The sequence below is a fragment of the Felis catus genome, chromosome A1, assembly GCF_018350175.1.
Source record: "Felis catus isolate Fca126 chromosome A1, F.catus_Fca126_mat1.0, whole genome shotgun sequence".
Lineage (NCBI taxonomy): Eukaryota > Metazoa > Chordata > Mammalia > Carnivora > Felidae > Felis > Felis catus.
The window spans coordinates 25409837-25430035 of record NC_058368.1 but is presented as its reverse complement, the minus strand read 5'-3'; the positions used below and the strand labels follow the sequence as shown (position 1 = coordinate 25430035).

The 20199-nt window shown below is 39.6% G+C and overlaps 1 protein-coding gene across 3 annotated transcripts in view; it reads left to right on the top strand.

Annotated features, from left to right (window-relative positions):
• COG3 (component of oligomeric golgi complex 3) overlaps positions 1-20199 on the top strand; it is a 72959-nt gene that overhangs the window by 49449 nt on the left and 3311 nt on the right. Inside the window, exons 17-22 of one of the 3 annotated variants that reach the window (XM_006927301.5) lie at positions 2212-2275; positions 5315-5403; positions 5513-5647; positions 10851-10926; positions 14995-15122; positions 16398-16496. In XM_006927301.5, the coding sequence (XP_006927363.2) occupies positions 2212-2275; positions 5315-5403; positions 5513-5647; positions 10851-10926; positions 14995-15122; positions 16398-16496 (591 nt within the window). Of the gene's footprint in view, positions 1-2154; positions 2276-5314; positions 5404-5512; positions 5648-10850; positions 10927-14994; positions 15123-16397; positions 16497-20199 lie in introns of those variants that run through there. The other 2 variants (XM_003980400.6, XM_019826762.3) reach the window with 2 other exon arrangements.

Below are 20199 nucleotides of genomic sequence, written 5' to 3'. Positions count from 1 at the left end.
GTAGACTATTACACGACCATTAAATTTTTAATGAAGCAGTAACATTCAACTTAAATATGTTAAGGCAAAAAAAAAAGGATACAAACCAGATCTACATTAGGACTTCAGTGAAAACGCTTTTGAAAGCTTTTGGGGGACTGTGGATGATTTTCCCTTCTTTTCTCTATACTTTTCTTATTTATCAGATTATCTAGCATGGGCGTGTGTTTCTTAGATCATCAGGAGAAAAAAAAATGACCTAATTTAAAAATAAGTGTATCGACTTAGGTCTTATACCACTGTTCTCTTTTTAAAGGGAAGTATGAAGGGCTTTTTGATTCTTCAGTCCTTACCCTGTGAGGCCTGTGAGGCTGTCCTATTTTATCTAGCTTTGCTTCCTACATATTATAAGGGGTTTAAGTATGTATGAGGAAGCCCTCTATTTGGTAAGCATTAGCTAATTTGTTGTCATTGTGGAGTTTATACTTTTGCCTTTCAAGAAAATGATCACTTAATGTGTTGGCTTTTTAAGGCAAGAAATTGTTCTTCTGTACTTTTAAATTGAGCACCTAGTGTATCAGTAAATTACTAACATGGTACCATTCGCTGGATAACAGCTGTAGTAAAGTCAATCTATATTGTACTATTTTTGCCCCTTGGAGTTGTTAGTTTTTTGAAAAATAGAGCAAGTATTCAGAATGTTTCCTGCTTATTTAATGCTCTGTGTGCCAGAGTGCAAAGTGAGTTTCCATCAATAAATCGTACTTCTATATTGATGATGGGTTTATTTAGAAGGAGGGAAGAGAGAGAGAAACCAGAGAGGAGTTACTTTGTTTAGTAACCCCTTTAAAATTTTTATTATTTACTGAAGGACTTTATTCTTTTCTTAGTATAGTGTAACATCGTTGGAAATATTTTCAAAGTAAAATTCTATCTTGAGTAGGCAGCAAGAACGAGCAAACGCAGCCTTGCTTTTGTTAATATACAGACTTTTTCCTGACATGAAAGTTATCATTTTTCACTGTTTCAGGATTGGGTCTGAGCTTTGGCAATAAAGCTTGAATCAAGACCGTTCCGGACAGGGCCTAACAGGGAAGATGCCCATGTGGCCGCTCTCTCTGTCTCTCTCTTTTTTTTTAATTTATTTATTTTTTAATTTACATTCAAGTTAGCATATAATGCAACAATGATTTCAGGAGTAGATTCCCTAAGCCCCTTACCCATTTAGCCCATCCCCCATCCCCAAACCTCTCCAATAACCCTCTGTTCTCCATATTTAAGAGTTTCTTATGTTTTGTCCCCGTCCCTGTTTTTATATTATTTTTGCTTCCCTTCCCTTATGTTCATCTGCTTTGTACCTTAAAGTCCTCATATGAGTGAAGTCATGATATTTGTCTTTCTCTGACGAATTTTGCTTAGCATAATATCCTCTAGTTCCATCCATGTAGTTGCAAATAGCAAGATTTCATTCTTCTTGATTGCCGAGTAATCCCCCATTGTATATATATATACCACATCATCTTTATCCATTCATCCACCGATGGACATTTGGGCTCTTTCCATACTTTGGCTAGTGTCGATAGTGCCCGGTGCAGCCACTCTCAGGGTGTAGGCAGGCAAGGCTCTGTCAGTGGGAAGATAATCCACAATGGTAACCCCAACTCATTTCTGCCTTTGGAAGCTCCTTTTGTATTTTTGTGTAAATGTGATTATTTCTGATATTCGGGATATTGAAACCACTTTGACCAAACAGTGAGAGCCCTGTTACCTAACGAGAAGCTAGAAAGCTGAGGTCGGAATCATGCTCATGCTTTGAACTTGACTTCCTACTCCGTGCCGAGGTTGGGTCACTCCATCTCTTCTGTTTCTGAACCAAATTAAAGTAGATTTGATTTCTTTTCTAAATGTGTTGACTTTACAACCTTTGGTCTGATTTACTTCCTTGGATTGACAGAGTGGACGGCCGTGTTAGTAAGGGTTTGCAGCAAGATTTTTTCCAGGGAGTTCTAACATGGGTAATATGGGAGAGTTCACTGCACACCGAGGGAGCCATGGGTACATATGGTTAGGTTAAGGGCCATGAACTTAGGTAGATTAATGTTGATTAATAACACATGTGTTTTATGTTTTTTATTTAATCTGTGATGATATCCATTTTTCTGTTTTACAATTTAGACTCAGATTGATGGACAACTTTTCTTAATTAAGCACCTTTTGATCCTTCGTGAACAGATTGCTCCATTTCATACCGAATTCACCATTAAGGAAATTTCCCTGGACCTCAAGAAAACTAGAGGTACTTTATTGTCCTGGCTGGCACAGTTGGGTGTGTTTGACCTGTCCAAATGTGTCAGCAAAGGTTATAGGTTTATTTTATGTTCATCTGCAATTGTTTTTGCATGCTGTGCTTGCTAAGCTTGTTACTTGTTCGTACTAAGCTGAGCTGTCAACATCCTAACTACGTCTAACTTGCTATATTTTCCTTATGAAGGGAACTGTATCCGAGCAGTTCAGTTTGTAATATAGCGTTACTTCTCTTTGACTCTGCTACATATTACCATAACCAGTGAAAAAATGAAAAATCAGTGTAACAGCTACTTACAGTGTCAGCTAATTGGCGTGATTTTAAACACTGAGTAGAGTTTGTCAGTTCATGAAAATTCAGGAAGCCAGCTGGGTAAAATGGAGGAGTACTTATCTAAGAGTCTGAAAGAGTTGGGTTCTGTTTCTGGCCCATCATTTCCTGGCTCTTGTGTGATCTTGGATGGGGGTTTTAGCTTTTCTGTCCCAGGGAAAATGAGCAGAATCAACTTGTCATGATAACTTCACGAGGTTATTGAGATCATTAAGCATGAAAATGTATGTTAAAGTGCTTAATAAGCTTTAGATGCATAAATAAGCCTAATTGGTATTATTAAATCAGCTAGTTGTTAAATAATTATGTGGATAGGAGTTTTGAATTGTTAATAGACATTGAATCATTTTGGGAAAGATGATTCATCCATCCTAATGATTTGTCTGTGACTGGATTAACAGAGCTCATTTCTAAAAGATCAAAATAGTTATTTTCTAAGATGTTGATCTTAAGTGGTTCAAGATATACGGTACTAAGAATATCCCTAGTTTCCCCTACATACAAATTTATCTAAATTTTGTCTTTTCTTAACCATTTCCAAGAGAATTAAGCTCCAGTGCCTTAAGTCATTGTTTATATAATGAATCTCTCTCTTGAGTATTGGGGGAATTGAGAAAATAGTTACAGATGATTTCCTGTACTCTGTGGTTCAGGAGAACTCCAAATACAGGATTTGCATAGGCAGCCGGTTTTTAGTTCCCTAATGACTGCGCTTATAAAAATAGTGGGCTTGACTTAACTCACCTGAGAACCAAAGTGGTCTCATCATGAGCCATGTTAGAACAGTTTACTCTTTCTTTTCCTAGGGCTCTCTCCTTTTCACCACAGAAAATACCTTTTGGTTCTGTTGGAATTTGAATAGTAAGCCTGTGTGTTATTTATATACCTTGTGATTTATTTATTTTTATAATTTTTAAAAATATTTATTTGTTTTTGAGAGAGAGAGAGAGATGCACACAGAGCATGAGCAGGGGAGGGGCAGAAGGCAAGGGAGACACAGAATCCGAAGCAGGCTCCAGGCTCTGAGCTGTCAGCACAGAGCCCGATGTGGGGCTCGAACCCACGAACCGTGAGATCATGGCCTGAGCTGAAGTTGGACACTTAACGGACTGAGCCACCCAAGTGCCCCTGTTTTTTTTTGTTTTTTGTTTTTTTTTTAATTTTATTTTAAACAGCAGCCAGGTTTCCTGGCTTTTGGCTTTTATAGGATGAATAATTTTTTTAGAGCTTATTCTCATCAGAGGCTCCCATCCCCTAACCAGTCTAGTTGATTCCCTTCTGTCCTTTCAGTGAGAGGCATGGGAATAGTGTTCTAACCTTGAAGGGTGCCAAGGGCTGCTGGTCCTTAACTGTTTTTAAGTGATGGGATAAAGTAGGGCTGGTCTACTTTCTTTCACTTAATTTCTAATTCTTTTTTTGTTTAATTTTTAATTTTTTTAAACTTAATCCAAATTAGTATATAGTCTTTCACTTAATTTCTAATGCATATTTGTTGCTGCTTAGTTCTAGTATAGACCCAGTGAAGTGTGAGAAAATGAAATGCCCTAAGATTTTGGCAAATACTGTTATTTCTTTATTTCTTTATTTTAACGTTTATTTATTTTTGAGAGAGGGAGACAGAGTGTAAGTGGGGGGTGGGGCAGAGAGAGAGGGAGACACAGAATCTGAAGCAGGCTCCCGGCTCTGAGCTGTCAGCCCAGAGCCTGATGTGGGGCTCGAACTCATGAGCCGTGAGATCATGACCTGAGCCGAAGTCAGATGCTTAACCGACTGAGCCACCCAGGTGCCCCAGCAAATTCTGGTTTAAAGTATGTTTTCCCTAAAACATTATAAAGCCTGTGTAATCCTACAAAACTGATTTGATTCTATTTATCACAGTCTTTTAGGTTATCTGGTAGAAAAGACAGCAGAAACAAAGAGCCATTTACCAAAGCTTTACTCTCAGTGCTGAGCGTGACAAAGAGGCCTTTTTCAGTCAGATCAGGGTGCGGGCAGTAGTACCCCTGTGTGTGTACTGGTAAAAACCAGGGTTAGAAACATTTCGTGCTCTGCTTTCTGCCGTGTGGCAAAGCGAAGAAATGTCTTTTCTGACTGTCACTTAAGAATACTTGCTCTCTTTAAACCTCTAACCTCTCATGACTAACACTGTATCTTATTGCATTTGAACATCAATGAGACCTCAGTTAGTGCTTTGTGTAGATTCTAGTTAGTCTGGAGGTTGAGGGGTAAATATGTCCTTTTGGTGTTTTCTTTCTGGCTGACACATGAGTTTATTCACTCTCCTTTTCAAATGAATAAATTTCTGTGCCAGGCAGGATCCTGACAAACGAAGCTGGGTAAGTATATGAATTATTTTTTTTTTTTTTGAAAAACCTGTTTAGCACCCTAAAAGTAAAGCAGTGACATTTTAAGATATCAATTACCATTTATCATTTTTCTTTTTTTTTTCTGTAAATGAGTAATTGAGATCAATAGTCATGTCCCAAGTCTGACTTGTGGAAAATAACTGTGTGGTGGGTACTGTAGCTGTGGTTGCCGCTGATCTCACGCTCCTCCATCCATGGTGGTGAGTTGGTAGAAATGAAACTTCTCTTGCTTTGTGGTAACAGAGAACCGGTGTATATTAACACACTGAAACCGTAACTCGGCTTTTCTCTTAAAACCGTACGTGTTCACGGGATGAGTAATTTTGTTTCGCAGATGCAGCGTTTAAAATCCTGAACCCTATGACTGTCCCAAGATTTTTTAGGCTGAATAGCAACAACGCCTTGATAGAGTTCTTGTTGGAGGTGAGAAGGAGTCTGTTTCATTGGTGGCGGGAGATAAACGGCATTCTTTACACGTCTGGTCATTTCTAGGCACATAAAAACAGGAGGAAATTGTCATCTTCTTTTTAAGGGTACTCCTGAGATAAGAGAACATTATCTTGACTCTAAAAAAGATGTAGACCGTCATCTGAAATCGGCCTGTGAGCAGTTTATTCAGCAGCAGACCAAGCAGTTTGTAGAGCAGCTGGAGGAGTTCATGACAAAGGTAGAGACCTTGGTGCATATTTGCTAAAGTAATTTTGAATTCTTCCTTCGATTTCCTTTTGAATTACTCTCTTGTGAAAACTCTGGCAGGAGACAGCAACTAGTAAGCCCAAATCTTAATGATTCCGTCTGGGAAATCACCATGTTTCCTATTACGGAAGCTTTTTGGTTTGGACTTTTAGATACGCTTACACGGTTTTTGGTTTTTAAGAGAAAGAGTGCAAATATTGACTCCTAGCCAAAATCCATCAGCTGGCTAAGGCTAGCAATGAAAAAATCAGATTATGGCTATTTTGACTTTCCTGTTTCGACCTAATCGGGGTTTTTTGTCGTTGTTATTTCATTTTGTTTTAATACTTGAGTACGGTTACGAAGGACTTCATAAAAATGCTTAAAAAAGCCTTGAAATTAGCTTTCATTTATTAAGCGTCTGCTATCTGTCTGGACATGTATTGGAGGACATTATAAAAAGAATTAAAATATGACAGCCTTTCATCTCAAATTTACTTACCTAAGTCCAAACTGGGGAGACAGATGTATCTTTGAAAGGACCAGGAGTCAACTAAGTGAATTGTCTGTGAGTAAATTTTTTTTGCTGGGGCCATCAACGCTACTATGCTTGAAGCCTGTGACTTTCGTTTGAAAGTCAGAAGGTATTTGTTTTTAAAAATAATAATAAATACCAAAAAAGCAAATACAGAAATGTTAAAGCAGTCAAGCTCCTCTTTTGTTTATCATTGGCATATGGTACATGTTTACTGGATTTCAGTCCATTCATGTTAAGTATTTGGAGTATGTGTGTTTTTCCCCCACCACATAAATTTAAAAGGAGGGTGGTAGAAATGTTTCTTACTGGGTTTTGAATTTTAAAAAATGGCACAAGTATTGATACTTTGTTATTTACAGGCAAGTCATTATAGTTTTTGCTGAAATTGTCCTTATGTGTGTAGATTGTACCCTTATATGTGTTTGTATTTTTGGGAGAGTATCCATGTTAATACTGATGGGAAATATTGTAGGTGAGTATTCTGCAATAACAGAGCAGCAGAATGAATCTTCTGACATAAGCAAGTGGATTATAATGAAATCTAGGATTAAAGGGTTTTTCTGGAAAAGCAGTCTTTGTAGAAGTCAAGAGAATATAAATTCACTGATGTGGCTGTCTAAGTGAGTTAGTATAGGTTTGGTAAATCTGGTATAACTCTGTAATTGTGCATTTTGGAAGGCTCTGGGCACTATGAACATTTTTTATTTTTATTTTTATTTTTTTAATGTAACTTATTGTCAAATTGGTTTCCATACAACACCCAGTGCTCATCCCAACAGGTGCCCTCCTCAGTGCCCATTGAACATTTTTTTTTAAATTAGAGGTTTATGGGGTGCCTGGCTGGCCTAGTCGGTGGAGCATGCGACTCTTGATCTTGGGGTTGTGAGTTCGAGTCCCAAGCTGGATGTAGAGATTACATGAAAATAAAATCTTAAAAAAAAAAAAAAAAAAGAGAGGTTTTATGTAGAAAACATGTGTTCCAAGCCTGAATCATATAATGGTTCTCCATGAACGTGCTACACATCTATAGCGGGGACACCTCTTTTAAAATACAGTACTCATGGAGGGATTGGGGAGGGAAAGGCCCTGCCTCTGGACATCACTGAGAAGTCAGTCCCATCCCCCATGCTCAGTCTCAGCGTTGCCCTTGCTCATATCATTCACTGTTGCCTCATTATCTTCTGTCAACCTCGGTCCCTCACTGCTCTTCAGACTCCAGTCAGAATATTTAGTAGATACTACAGCTCAGAGGACTGAGCATCCCTTTTATGTTATCTTATTCCAAATTCAGGTCCCTTCCCCCATCCTGTTGGAGTGCAGTGAGTCAGAGACAAAGACGTACACACGCACAGGCATACAGCGGAAGCACTCGAGTTCACACAGATAAATGTGATCATTTAAGGCATTGCTTCTTCGAATTTGTGGACCAAACATTTTTCACTTCTTATCTGGTGAATGTTACTAGAATAGCAGAGGCAGAATAAACGATTTTAAAACTTGAAAATGATTTTCTTTAAAGGTAAATCTGCAAGTGCAGAATCTTGTGCCTCTTTTATTATAGTTGGCATTTTATAAGGCAGCCAGTGATTGTACCTTGATGAATGATTGCAAGAAAAGCAGCGTCCGTAGGTGCAGAAAGGAAACCGTATTTCATCTCTGATTTGGATGTATGCTTGGAGGTCTCCGCATTTTACCATTTGGGTGTAAGCCTCATTGACAAAATGTCCTCAGCTTGTTTTTAAGTTTGGACTGGTTTTTAAAATATATATGGGTTTGCATAATAAAACAAACCGTGTGAGTGGAGAGAACATTCTTAGGCTGTCTGAAGACTTGTTTTTGAGCCTACAGACTTGGGTATGATTCTGGTTCCCTGTCATCTGCTGTAAATTGGCCTTCTTGTTCAGACAGCTTCTTCCTTGGGTCTGCTTGTTGAGATGCTTTGTTTTCATTAATTCTCAATACCTTCCTGGCACCTAGAGGAAGTAGAACATCTTCATTTCACAGATTGAGAAACTAAAGTTTTGCAGAGTGACCCAACATACAGAAGACAAACATTTCTACAGACTCTTAATCTGATTGGTGTAAACATCCTCCCTGATTTTTTTGGTACAATTAATGAAGTTTCTTGAGAAAAAAAAAATGCTAGAAGAACATATATGTTCTATTGCCCTATTTCTTGGCTCCTTGAAAAATAACTTTTTCTGTAACTATTTGACCTTTAAGGGAATGTTGGAGACAGAAGTTCATATGAAAACAATTTGGATCAGATATCTTCTGTCCAACTCAAAAATGATACTTTTTCTTATTGTTTTAGAATTCCATTGTACTGAACATTGCTTGCAACAAACCTTTAAGTAGGGGTTGAACTGGTCATGGGTATAATAGAGAGCCTAGAATTTTGACTCAGGAAAGCTGAGCTCTCTCTAGGCCCCCTTCCACCACCTCCTGAGTGAAATGGTAGCAAGGTATTTCTCCAAGCATTGCTTTTCTCTTGTCTGCAAGCAGAGATAGGGCTGTTGTATCCCTCTTCCCTGCTTAAGGGTATTATGAGGACCAGAAGATCATTTCTGTAATAGACTCTGTAAATGCTGCAGAAATGTTATAATAAAATATGACAAATGTGAAGATCAGGTTTTCCTTTAGCAAAAATCCAAATGAAAGCATTTTATTTATTTATTTATTTAAAAAAAATTTTTTTTTCAACATTTATTTATTTTTGGGACAGAGAGAGACAGAGCATGAACGGGGGAGGGGCAGAGAGAGAGGGAGACACAGAATCGGAAACAGGCTCCAGGCTCTGAGCCATCAGCCCAGAGCCCGACGCGGGGCTCGAACTCACGGACCGCGAGATCGTGACCTGGCTGAAGTCGGACGCTTAACCGACTGCGCCACCCAGGCGCCCCCCAAATGAAAGCATTTTAAAGGAAGTACATTTCCAGTTTATAACTACGCTAAAGGTGTTTCCCCCTGGTGGGACCAGTTTATGCTAAAAATATTGTATTTGGCAATATTCATTTTTCTTTCAAGCAATTTACTGAAGTGTTGTGAGTTTATTCTTAATATTGTCTCTGAAGTATTATTAATTTCTGCAGCAACACTTTAAGTTTAAATTTTTTTCTGATTGTAGTGCATGTGACAGAATTTGACCTATAAATTTAATTTTTGTTCTCAAGGAGTTATATAACCCAATGTGAAATTAAGATAGAAAATATGTAAACATGATGAAGTGTATAGCAGTGTCATCATGGGACAGTGATGGGTCTGTGTTCATCTCGTAGGGATTTTGGACAAGATAGGGTTAATTGGGGAAGACTTTTGAAGAAAAGGCTCTTTGCACTTTGACCTAAAGATAAGTATATTACCTAGACAACAGAGATGGGGATACAAGCTTGTGTTGCTTTTTAATATAAAAATAATTAATACAGTCTAAACCTATAGCATTTATGTCATTATGAAATTGATTAACTTCAGGAATAATCTGTGGAATAATAGGAAGTCATTACTATTAAAACCTAACTGTTGGACACAGAAAATGTCCAGAATTTAGAGTTAAGTGGGGGAAAAAAAAGATGTCCAAGCACCGTGTTCCTATTTTTATAAATGTAGACTTATGAACATGTTTACATATTTATGTTGGGAAATATTTTGGATAATATATACTGAACATGAGCATGTTTCTCTTTTAGCATTGTCTAATCTATAATCCTATATGTGATTTGTTTTTAAAAGCTGCAGCTCAGCATAAAAATTAGATACAGAGAGGAATTGAGTGACATAGGAAAGGGGTGATTTTATACACCCGGCAGCATGAGCAAAGGCCTGGAGTGGTCAGGAGTGTGAGTTTGGATCGGAGTTAATGTTGTGTCCTGTCTGTGCCCATCTTCTGCCTAAATATTTTTGTGGCCCTCTTTATTCGAAAGACTTGGCTCTCACATTTTTCTCCTGAGATGAGACTGCAGTGCGGCCAAGGTCACAGCCTGGACCACAGGCACCTAACAGTCCATTAATAAAAATGTTTTATGCGGTTTTTGTCCTTCACCTTCCCCAACTATGCCTTAGCCCCACCATAATTTGCCATCTTAAGAACAGACTTGCCCAAGCAGCCAGATGTACTTTTTTGATTTGCTTCTCTGTACTGATGGCTGAGCAATGAAAAGGGAGACGACTGAAAGGCGGGCATCCAAATCTACCTATAACACTGGTTGGTAGAGTGTGCCTTTTGAGGCTACTTGAAATCAAGTCCTATTTGTCTTCATAACATTCTCTCTGCCTGTGATAAAGTAAAAATAGCATTTCTAGGTATGTGAAGGAGATTTTGTCCTGCTGGGGTGACACTCTTCTAACAGCATACGGTAATAATTTAATGTGAATGTAATCCACTTAAAAAAAGACCTGTTTTGTGTATATATTTCCCTGGGTCCTCAGTTTTGCCTTCTGTAAAATGCTCAGGACATTGGTGTTCAGGACAAAGTCAAGACAGCATAGGCCTTTAAAATCACAAAAGAATTTTTAAAATGTGTTATTAGTTGAAAGGATTATGCGTTATGATGCAGTTTTTAGGATTACACCTTTGACTATCATTACGTTTTAATAGGTTCAGATAGTGTCGTGTGTCCTTCAAGAGTGGTGACATTTTTCTTTTTGTCTCATCCGCCAGGTTTCAGCATTAAAGACGATGGCCAGTCAGGGAGGACCCAAGTATACTCTTTCACAGCAGCCTTGGGCCCAGCCAGGTATTCACATTTTACTATTTGGGATTTCTTTTTTGGGATGTTGATTAATTTGCATTTATATGGTCTCTGACAGCTTCGAGTTGGTTTCCTGCTCCTCCTGTGGTTTGTGTTGAGCAGGATGTAGTTTGGAGCTGACAGGTCTTAATGGGCCAACACTACCTGCATTTCAAAAAGCATTCCAAGGAAAGAAGAATTAAGAAATACACACACGCGAGTTAAAAATGAAACGTGGCTTAGATGGAAACACTTTGATTCTGTACACCTGCTTTTCATTGTGCTAGAGCTCTAATCAAAGTTCTGTGTGTGGTGGTCCGAGATTACGGAGGGGGCGCTGCTGTTCTCAAGTAGTAAAGGAAGAAGTGCTGGGTCATTACTTTGTTTCACATTTTATGCAGGTTACTTCCTCTGTTTGTTAACATTTTAGAGTGTTCGAGAAAAGTTATGAAAATTGTGTTTGCGGGGAATTGGCAGACGATATCATTGTCTGATTGGCAGATGATGCTTGAGATGTTCCAGTCTTACTCTTCCCTAAATGTAAATTTTTTTTGTGCCAGAGGGATTTTTAAAAATTTTTTTTTGTCTTTAGAGTTAGCCCTCAGACATTTAAAATCCTGACATTGTGGGTTACTTTTGGTTTGTTTTGTGGCATTTTAAGTTGTCGTTTAAACTGGAATGAAGCGTTTTGGTAGATTAGTATTTTTCGCCGTTCTCCGGCCCATATCATGATAGAGATTTTTTGAAACCAAAAAGGGCAAAATGGCAAAAAAAAATATTGTTTTTAATTACGGACAGGCTGTATCTGAGTTGGTGGGGCAGCTTTTTGCTCAGAGTGAGACAGATCCAAATTCAGGTTTAGCATCCATAAAAAATTGACTGGTGTTAGGTCTTTAATACAGTGGGTTTTCAATATCCAAAGAATGTTAATGTTTGTCAGGTATTTATTTCTTTTGGGGAAAAGAGCTGAGGCCATTCTAAACATTTTCAGTTATTCTTATTAATGCCTCAGGTTAATTTGAAGTTGAACCAGAACTAAGAAGCTGAAGGGGAAGCTGAGTATCTCACAGGAGGATTTGCAAATGTGCAGAGTTATCACTTGTGTTTGAATGGAAGACAGGATTTTATTTCAAAACTTTGTCCCATGAACTTTGATGATGTTATATAGGTTTGCCTTGATTTGCTTTATTGCAGATAAACTTTGTGACTGTTTTAGGCTTTTTGCTCATTGTGATGGAGACAGTGAATGTTTTACCGTCTTCATTATTTGAAACCTTTGTATCACGTGTGAGATTGAAATCTTCATTATGTTACCAGCGGACAGAGATCATACTCGGTGCGGTAGCACGTTCTGTCAGAAGACAGAAAACGAGATTCTTTTACTGTAACACTGGACATTCTAATCGGAGTTGGCTGTGGTGGTAGCCACCTGTCCTGGCCCCTCACAGTCAGGATCAGACTGGTCACTCCGTAAGTCAGCACCGTTCCGGAAGGAGTTCTCACCACCCTTGGGCTAATTGGGACTGTGGCTCAAGGTTTCAGTCACTTACAGGACTTATTTAGAAATAGCTGATTTTATTTTGAACGTTTATACAAATGAAACTCTTGGGGGTGCAAGAGCTATTTTTGAAAGAGGTAGAATCTAACAGACAGGTATAGGTGTATTTAATACATCCAAGCCCAGGGACTTGATGCGTAATTAATATATTTTTCTTTCCTCTTTGGAAGGATTCTCTCTCACTCAAGGCAGGGCTGTCATTTTCTCCAGCGGAATCTTAGTGGAGCTCCCAGTGTCAGGCCTGCCGTGCTCTGAAGCATTACTAGCACAGTCATTAGTAAAACAGGAGTGGACAGAAGGAAGCTGACAGGAGGACAGGTTGCAGTGGGGCTTGCTCTTTTGTCATGAACCCACTTCCTGTCGTCGTGAGGGAGGACGTTTGGCAGATACAGCAGTGGCACTCTGGTTTGCCTGGTCGTATCCTCGGTCCCGTGTAGCCGCGTGGAGCTGTGGAGTTGCTTTTTCTTCACCTGTATGACCAGAAGTCCACTTTCAAATGGCAGAGAGATGTTCGCCCTTTTGGGGTGGGAGCCTCAAGAACAATCTAGGGACCTGTCTGGGGCCCTGGACACCCAACATGACTGGTTCATGCAGACTTGATCAGGTTTCTGGGATCATTTCACGATAGACTCAAAGGAGATTAGGTTATAAATTAGGATGCCAGTTTGTTAACTTACTCTGAGAAATACACCTTCATAGGAATTAGAGGGCTCTATGGGTGGCCTCACACCCACCATTTGGTTACCAAGGGCTCTGAAAACTGACTTAGGGATTCTTGAAGTGTGTTAGGACAGGACCAGAGCCCATGGAATTAAGTGCCCTGTAGGAGCATTCATCTGTTCTATGAAAAATAAGCAATTCCCGGATTGTTTGTTCTTTCTTCTCGAGAGCCTTGATACTTTCTTACCCCGTTCTACCACCCTCAATTAAAAAAAAAAAGTTGAATATGATATAAAAAATGAGCTATTAAGAAGTATATAAAACGAAAAGTAATTCTGTTTTCCACCTCCAAGCTAGTCCTCTCAAAGGTAACCACTATAAATAGTCTCTTTCCCCCAGTTATTATATATGTACCAGCATATACGGACTTTACAAATGTTGTAAACATAAGATTATACTTATATTCCCCCCCCCCTTTTTTTTTTTAACTTATTCTGTATTTTGGAGCCCTTTCTATACCGCCACATCCAGCTCTGTGCATCCTATTTAATGGATGTGTGGAATGCATCACTGTAGCACAGTTTGATAATTCTATTAATAGATAATGTATGTAGTATTTTTTCCCCACCCATTCTTTTATAAATGTCCCTGTACACACGTATTTTGGTATTTCGTAAGTATATTCGTAGGGTAAGTTTCTAGTAGTGGCAGTGTTAAGCAATAGAGTATATGTGTATTTTCAGTTTTGCTAGACCTTGCCTAATATCCTCTAGAGAGGTTGAACCAATTTATATACTCCAGGGGCGGTGGACTAGAAGGCCTGTTTCTGCACACCCTTAACCAAATGTGGCTATTCATAGTCTTAGTAATTTTTACCAGTCCAAAAATATCTCCATTGATTTTTGCTTGTTTGTTTTTGAGAGCGAGAACGAGAGAGGGAGAGTGTCTACATGCCAGGGAGGGGCAGAGAGAGAGAGAGAGAGAGAGAGAGAGAGAGAGAGAGAGAGGGAGAGGGAGAGAGAATCCCAATCAGGCTACATGCTTAGCATAGGGTGGGTGGGGGTGGTTTGATCCCATAAACCATGGGATCATGACTTGAGCCAAAATCAAGAATTGGATGCTTAACTGACTCAGCCACCCACGCGCCCCATCCATTGTTTTAATACACAATTCTTTAATCATGAGTGAAATTGAACATCTTTGAAATTATTAATCATTCTTTTCCTTTACAGCTTTCTAGGTAGTTTCCTCTTTTAAATCACCTCATACAGATTACTATTCTTCTTTTTCATTTGTATTTCTTTTCAGACACTATACCGTGGTCTACGTAATTATGTCAGTTAGTCTTCTGGAATTCTTTACCCTTTCTGATAATACAGTATATGAATGTAACAGATGGGTTTTTAATTACCATTAAATATGTGTGGATATTGTTGGGATGATCTCACAAGACAAGAGAGCATCTCTTACTGTGAGTCAGTTCTGTAAATGAGTAAGCTCATTCATAAGTAATTCTTCCTAGTGTCTCTCTGCAAATAATTTTTTATTTTATCTTAACAGTCACCTAGGAATTCCAAAGGAACACTATTATAGCCCCTATAAGTGTCCTGAAGGGTATTGGGGGAATTCTTTTGCTGCCCCAGCCTTTGGAAGTAGAATTTTGTATATAGCAGATACGTAGTGAATGTTTATAGGGGCTTGTAATTAAACTTGGTAGATAGGAAGAGTGAAATAAAATTGGGGGCACATAGAGATCTTTTCTTTGGCCATTTTTCTCTCCCTTTATTCCTCTGAATGAAAATGGAAGTGTTTCTTCCCTTTTTCTTTGTAATACTAACAAGGTCCATTCTTTCCAGCAAAGGTCTGTGAGCTTGTAGCAAGTGCCTACAAGACAATAAAAGCGAAGCTGCCTCTGACCTTGAGAAGTATGTCGTTGTACCTATCCAATAAAGATACAGAGTTCATCTTGTTTAAACCTGTTAGGGTGAGTATTGTGATATTTTATTTGAATGTTGGCCAGTCTCTTCAAGGGTTCTTGCCGTGTCTACTATTTTCTTCTTCCTGTGAAATTTAAAAATGTTGGTATACGATTCTAGGAAAGTTGATTAATAATCACTGTGATTCTTGAAGGGCTTACAAGCCAGGACCTGCCTGATTATATCCTCCCCACCCCTTTGTTTTAAGTTCTTTATGTTACCTATGGCAACAAGATACTTTTGACCTTAAAGTACAAATTAGTAAAAAAAAAAAAAAAAAAAAAGTCATCAGACCCTAACATTGAATGCAGCCCAGTATTTGAGAAAGCACCATTTCAGGAATTATGCTTCATTTTACTGGTGAGTAGTGGAAATAAATGGCTTGCAGTGGCCGCCCAGGGATTAAATGTCAGAGCAAATTTAGTGCTCATAACTTCCAGCTCTGTGTTGAGCTCACATCTTTACCGAAGCATTGGTTGATTTTTAAAGTACATTCTATGTATCTGGAAACTTTATTATCTTTTGTGTGAGAAATTGCTGCTGGGGGCTCTTACTGTTCTCGGGGGGACCTGGGGGGGTGGGGGTGGGGTGGGGACAGGGATTACTAGAGTTTAGTTTTTCCAGGGAGTGTATTCTGATAAGTCTTAGGTTGTGCTAGCATGTGAATTATTAAGTACAAATTATATGTCTTTGGTAATCTGATGAAAGATACATTTCCTCCACTGTTTGGCTAATATCATTAAGATTGAGCATTCTTTTAGGATTGCCTGGGTGGCTCAGTGGGTTAAGTGTATGACTGTTGATTTCAGCTCAAATCATGGTCTCACGGTTTGTGAGTTTGAGCCCCACATCGGGCTCTGCACTGACAGTGCAGGGCCTGCTTGGGATTCTCTCCCTCTATCCCTGTCCCTCCTCTGCTTGCATGCTCTGTCTCTCTCAAAATAAATAAATATTAAAAAAAAAAAAGATTTAGCGTTCTTAGAGAGAGGCAGACCAAGGAACAGACACATAACTGTAGAGAACAAACTGATAGTTAGCAGAGAGGAGGCAGGCGGGTGAAATAGGTGATGGTGATTAACGAGTACAGTTGTCATGATGAGCAGTATGTGTTTATGGAAGTGTTGACTCACTATATAGAACACTTGAAACTAATATCACACTGTATGTTAACTGGAATTTAAATGAAAACTTAAAAAGATTTAACATTCTTGGTGCTTCGTGTTCAAGACAACCACATGTTTCCGGTGACTCATTTAATATGATTGCCTCTTCTTCTTTCTAAGAATAATATTCAGCAAGTTTTCCAGAAATTCCATGTTTTGCTGAAGGAAGATTTTAGCCCTGAAGATACCCAGATCATTGCTTGTCCTTCTATGGAACAGGTAATCCATCATCAGAAGATCCTTGTTACTTTTTTAATTTTTTTTTTACATTTATTTATTTTTGAGAGACAGAGTGAGACAAAGTGAGAGTGGGGGAGAGGCAGGCGGAGTTGGGGAGAGAGGGAGACACAGGATCGGAAGCAAGCTCCAGGCTCTGAGCTGTCAGCACAGAGCCCGACGCGGGGCTCGAACTCATGAACTGTGAGATCATGACCTGAGCCGAAGTCGGATGCTCAACCAGCTGAGCCACCCAGGCGCCCCTTTTCAAAAAAAAAAAAAATTTTTTTTTGGATCCTTGTTACTTTTATTCCTTCTTGGTTGTTTTACTTGAATAGATAATGTCTTTGAGTAACTATGTTTTTAATTTTAATTTTAAAAATTATACATTACTGGGGTACCTGGGGTGGCTCAGTCAGTTAAGTGTCTGACTCTTGATTTTGGCTCAGGTCATGATCTCATGGATAGGAGACTGAGCCCCACGACGGGCTCCATGCTGGGTATGGAGCCTGCTTAAGATTCTCTCTCTCTCCCTCTCCCTCTCCCTCTCCCTCTCCCTCTCCCTCTCCCTCTCCCTCTCCCTCTCCCTCTCCCTCTCCCTCTCCCTCTCCCTCTCCCTCTCCCTCTCCCTCTCCCTCTCCCTCTCCCTCTCCCTCTCCCTCTCCCTCTCCCTCTCCCTCTCCCTCTCCCTCTCCCTCTCCCTCTCCCTCTCCCTCTCCCTCTCCCTCTCCCTCTCCCTCTCCCTCTCCCTCTCCCTCTCCCTCTCCCTCTCCCTCTCCCTCTCCCTCTCCCTCTCCCTCTCCCTCTCCCTCTCCCTCTCCCTCTCCCTCTCCCTCTCCCTCTCCCTCTCCCTCTCCCTCTCCCTCTCCCTCTCCCTCTCCCTCTCCCTCTCCCTCTCCCTCTCCCTCTCCCTCTCCCTCTCCCTCTCCCTCTCCCTCTCCCTCTCCCTCTCCCTCTCCCTCTCCCTCTCCCTCTCCCTCTCCCTCTCCCTCTCCCTCTCCCTCTCCCTCTCCCTCTCCCTCTCCCTCTCCCTCTCCCTCTCCCTCTCCCTCTCCCTCTCCCTCTCCCTCTCCCTCTCCCTCTCCCTCTCCCTCTCCCTCTCCCTCTCCCTCTCCCTCTCCCTCTCCCTCTCCCTCTCCCTCTCCCCCGTGCATGCTTGCTCTCTGTCTCAAAAAAGTAAAAATTGTACATTATTTTATTCTGATGAGCAGGAATTCAAACTTTGAGTTGCTGTCTTAGTTTTTTGGTGATGGCTTTATAATTTTGCTTTTTAATCCTTTCTGATTTTGAAAGTTGCTGTGTTTAACATGAATGAACTGTTTGTGAAAATTCAAATAATGCTATTTAAGTTTTTAAATAATTTTATTTGAAGTATGCATGAAATGAGGCCCACATTTCAAATGAAAAAAAGTTATTTTAGGGATTCGATGTTAGGGAGAGAGAATGAAACACTTCTAAGTTTAAAGAACTGAATATAGAGCTCAGTCTGTGTTTACTATTATTCATGTATTCAGTTTAGCCAGCTAGTTTTTATTGAGCATGTGTTATGTATTAGAGTAGGCTGGTACTAAGGAGGGTATTTTATTTCTGGTTTTAAGTTTGGTATAGCTTACAGGTTTTATATGTGTAAGGACTAGAAGCTGTGGGAACCTAATCAGAGTGGGTGGAGAGTTGGGGGAAGGACTGCAGGCAGTGAGTGTGGGTGAGTCTTTCAGGGGGGTTTAACACGTTGGGAGAGAAAAGTTGTAGCTGGAGGAGAAATGGGGTCTTTTAAAAATTGAGATAGAACTCCTATGCCATAAAATGCACCCTTTTAAAGTGGACAGTTCATTGGCTTTTAGTATATTCACTAAGTTGTACAACCATCACCACTAATTCCAGAACATTTTCATGCCCTCCCAAAAGAAACCTCATACCCATTAGCAGATTCCCTGTTCCTCCACCTTCTATAATTTACTTTTTGTCTCTGTGGATTTGCCCGTTCTGTATATTTCATTAAATGGAATCATATAGCATGTTTCCTGTTAGGACTGGCTTCTTTCTCTTACCAGAATGTTTTTAAGAGTCTTCCATGTTTTAGCATGTATCAGAACTTTATTCTTTTTATGGCTTTATATATTCCTTTATATGGATAGATGGGTCATATTTTAAAAAGCTGAGTCTATGGTTCCAGGATTTTAGTTAAAATACTTCTTTTATAAGTCGTTTGAAGTAATTATGTGCTGTGTGATTATACATACTAATTTGATATATATATATAGTTAGGTTTTTACCACCACTTTGATTTAATTTTGTTTTTTTATTATATAAACTACTTACATGGTTCCCAAGTCAGAATTCTAGAATAAGGTAGAATTGGAGACGTCCTGCTTTCCTTTCAGTCCCCTCCAACTTTTCCTTCCTTTACCTTATAAATAAATATTATTATTTGTTACTGGATTATCTTTCCTTTTTTTTTTTTTTTTCTTTTAAAGATGGGGGAAAATGCATGTTTGTATATTCATGAGGATCCAGAGAGAGGGAGAAAATAATGCTGGAAAAAATGCCCTTGAGTGGCGAAGTGGGGGACGGAACTTGGAGGGTGGAGCCTTTGTTAGTTCATAGGTATGGGGTGTTCGGTCGTGAAAGGAAAGACAACTGAGTGTTTGGGCACACGTGGTGGTGGACAGGATAGGACCTCATAGAAGCTCTCATCTGATGGCTTCATGTTTGTGAGTGAAGCGGGAAGCAGGGTCATCATTAAAAGGGAGGAGGCAGGCTCATTTGAGTTCCGTGGTTAAGGATCCAAGAGAGACCATTCAGCATGGTTGACTGGTTTTCCTCCAGTTGTGTCCAGCGGCGTGAATGTGGGTGTGGGGTAGCCAGGTGGGGCTTGCCAAAAACATGCAGACTCTGCGCTCCCACTAGACTCCTGCAGGCAGGATGCACACGTTAGTGTATGTGTATGTTTGTAACTTAAAAGTTCTATGGTAGATAATCACTCTTACGGACAACTCAGTTGCTTTGCTCTGCCTTTGTTCAGTGTTCTCTTGATGAACTGCTACATTGGTTTCATGAGATACCAGTAGGTCGCCACCTACAGTTTGAAAAACACTGATAGAGAGAGACCCATCATTCTGTGCCTGGATCCTCTTTCAGAACCATTAACCTTTTCTAGATAAAAATAATAATAAATAATAATAATAATAGCTGATATTACTGACTGCTGCCAAGCACTATTCTAAGCATTTGATATATATTATCTTATTTGATCTTTACTTGACTCCCCTATATTTGCCCCATTTTATTGATGAAGAAGCCATGGTCCTGAAAGGTTAAGTAGCTTGGCTGAGTTACGCACAAGGTAGGAACCAGAGTCTTGGATTGTTGCTGGAGGGAACCCTCTGGCTTACCGTCACCCGTTGGGGGGCACCTCGCCGGCTCAGTTGCTAGAGTGTATGACTGACTCTTGGTTTTCGGAGTCATGAGTTCAAGCCCCATGTTGGGTGTAGAGGTTACTTAAAAAAAAAAAAATTCCCTGTAAATGGAATGTTTGTGCCCCGTTTTCTTAAGATCCAATATATAGCACACAGATTTTGGGGGGTAACTTTTTTTTGTTGTAATTTCAAACTTATAGGAATAAGGTAATATTCCTTATGGTAATATTGGTAATAAGGAACTTTACCCAGTTGTTTACATTTTCCTCCATTTGTTTTATCTTTAGTTT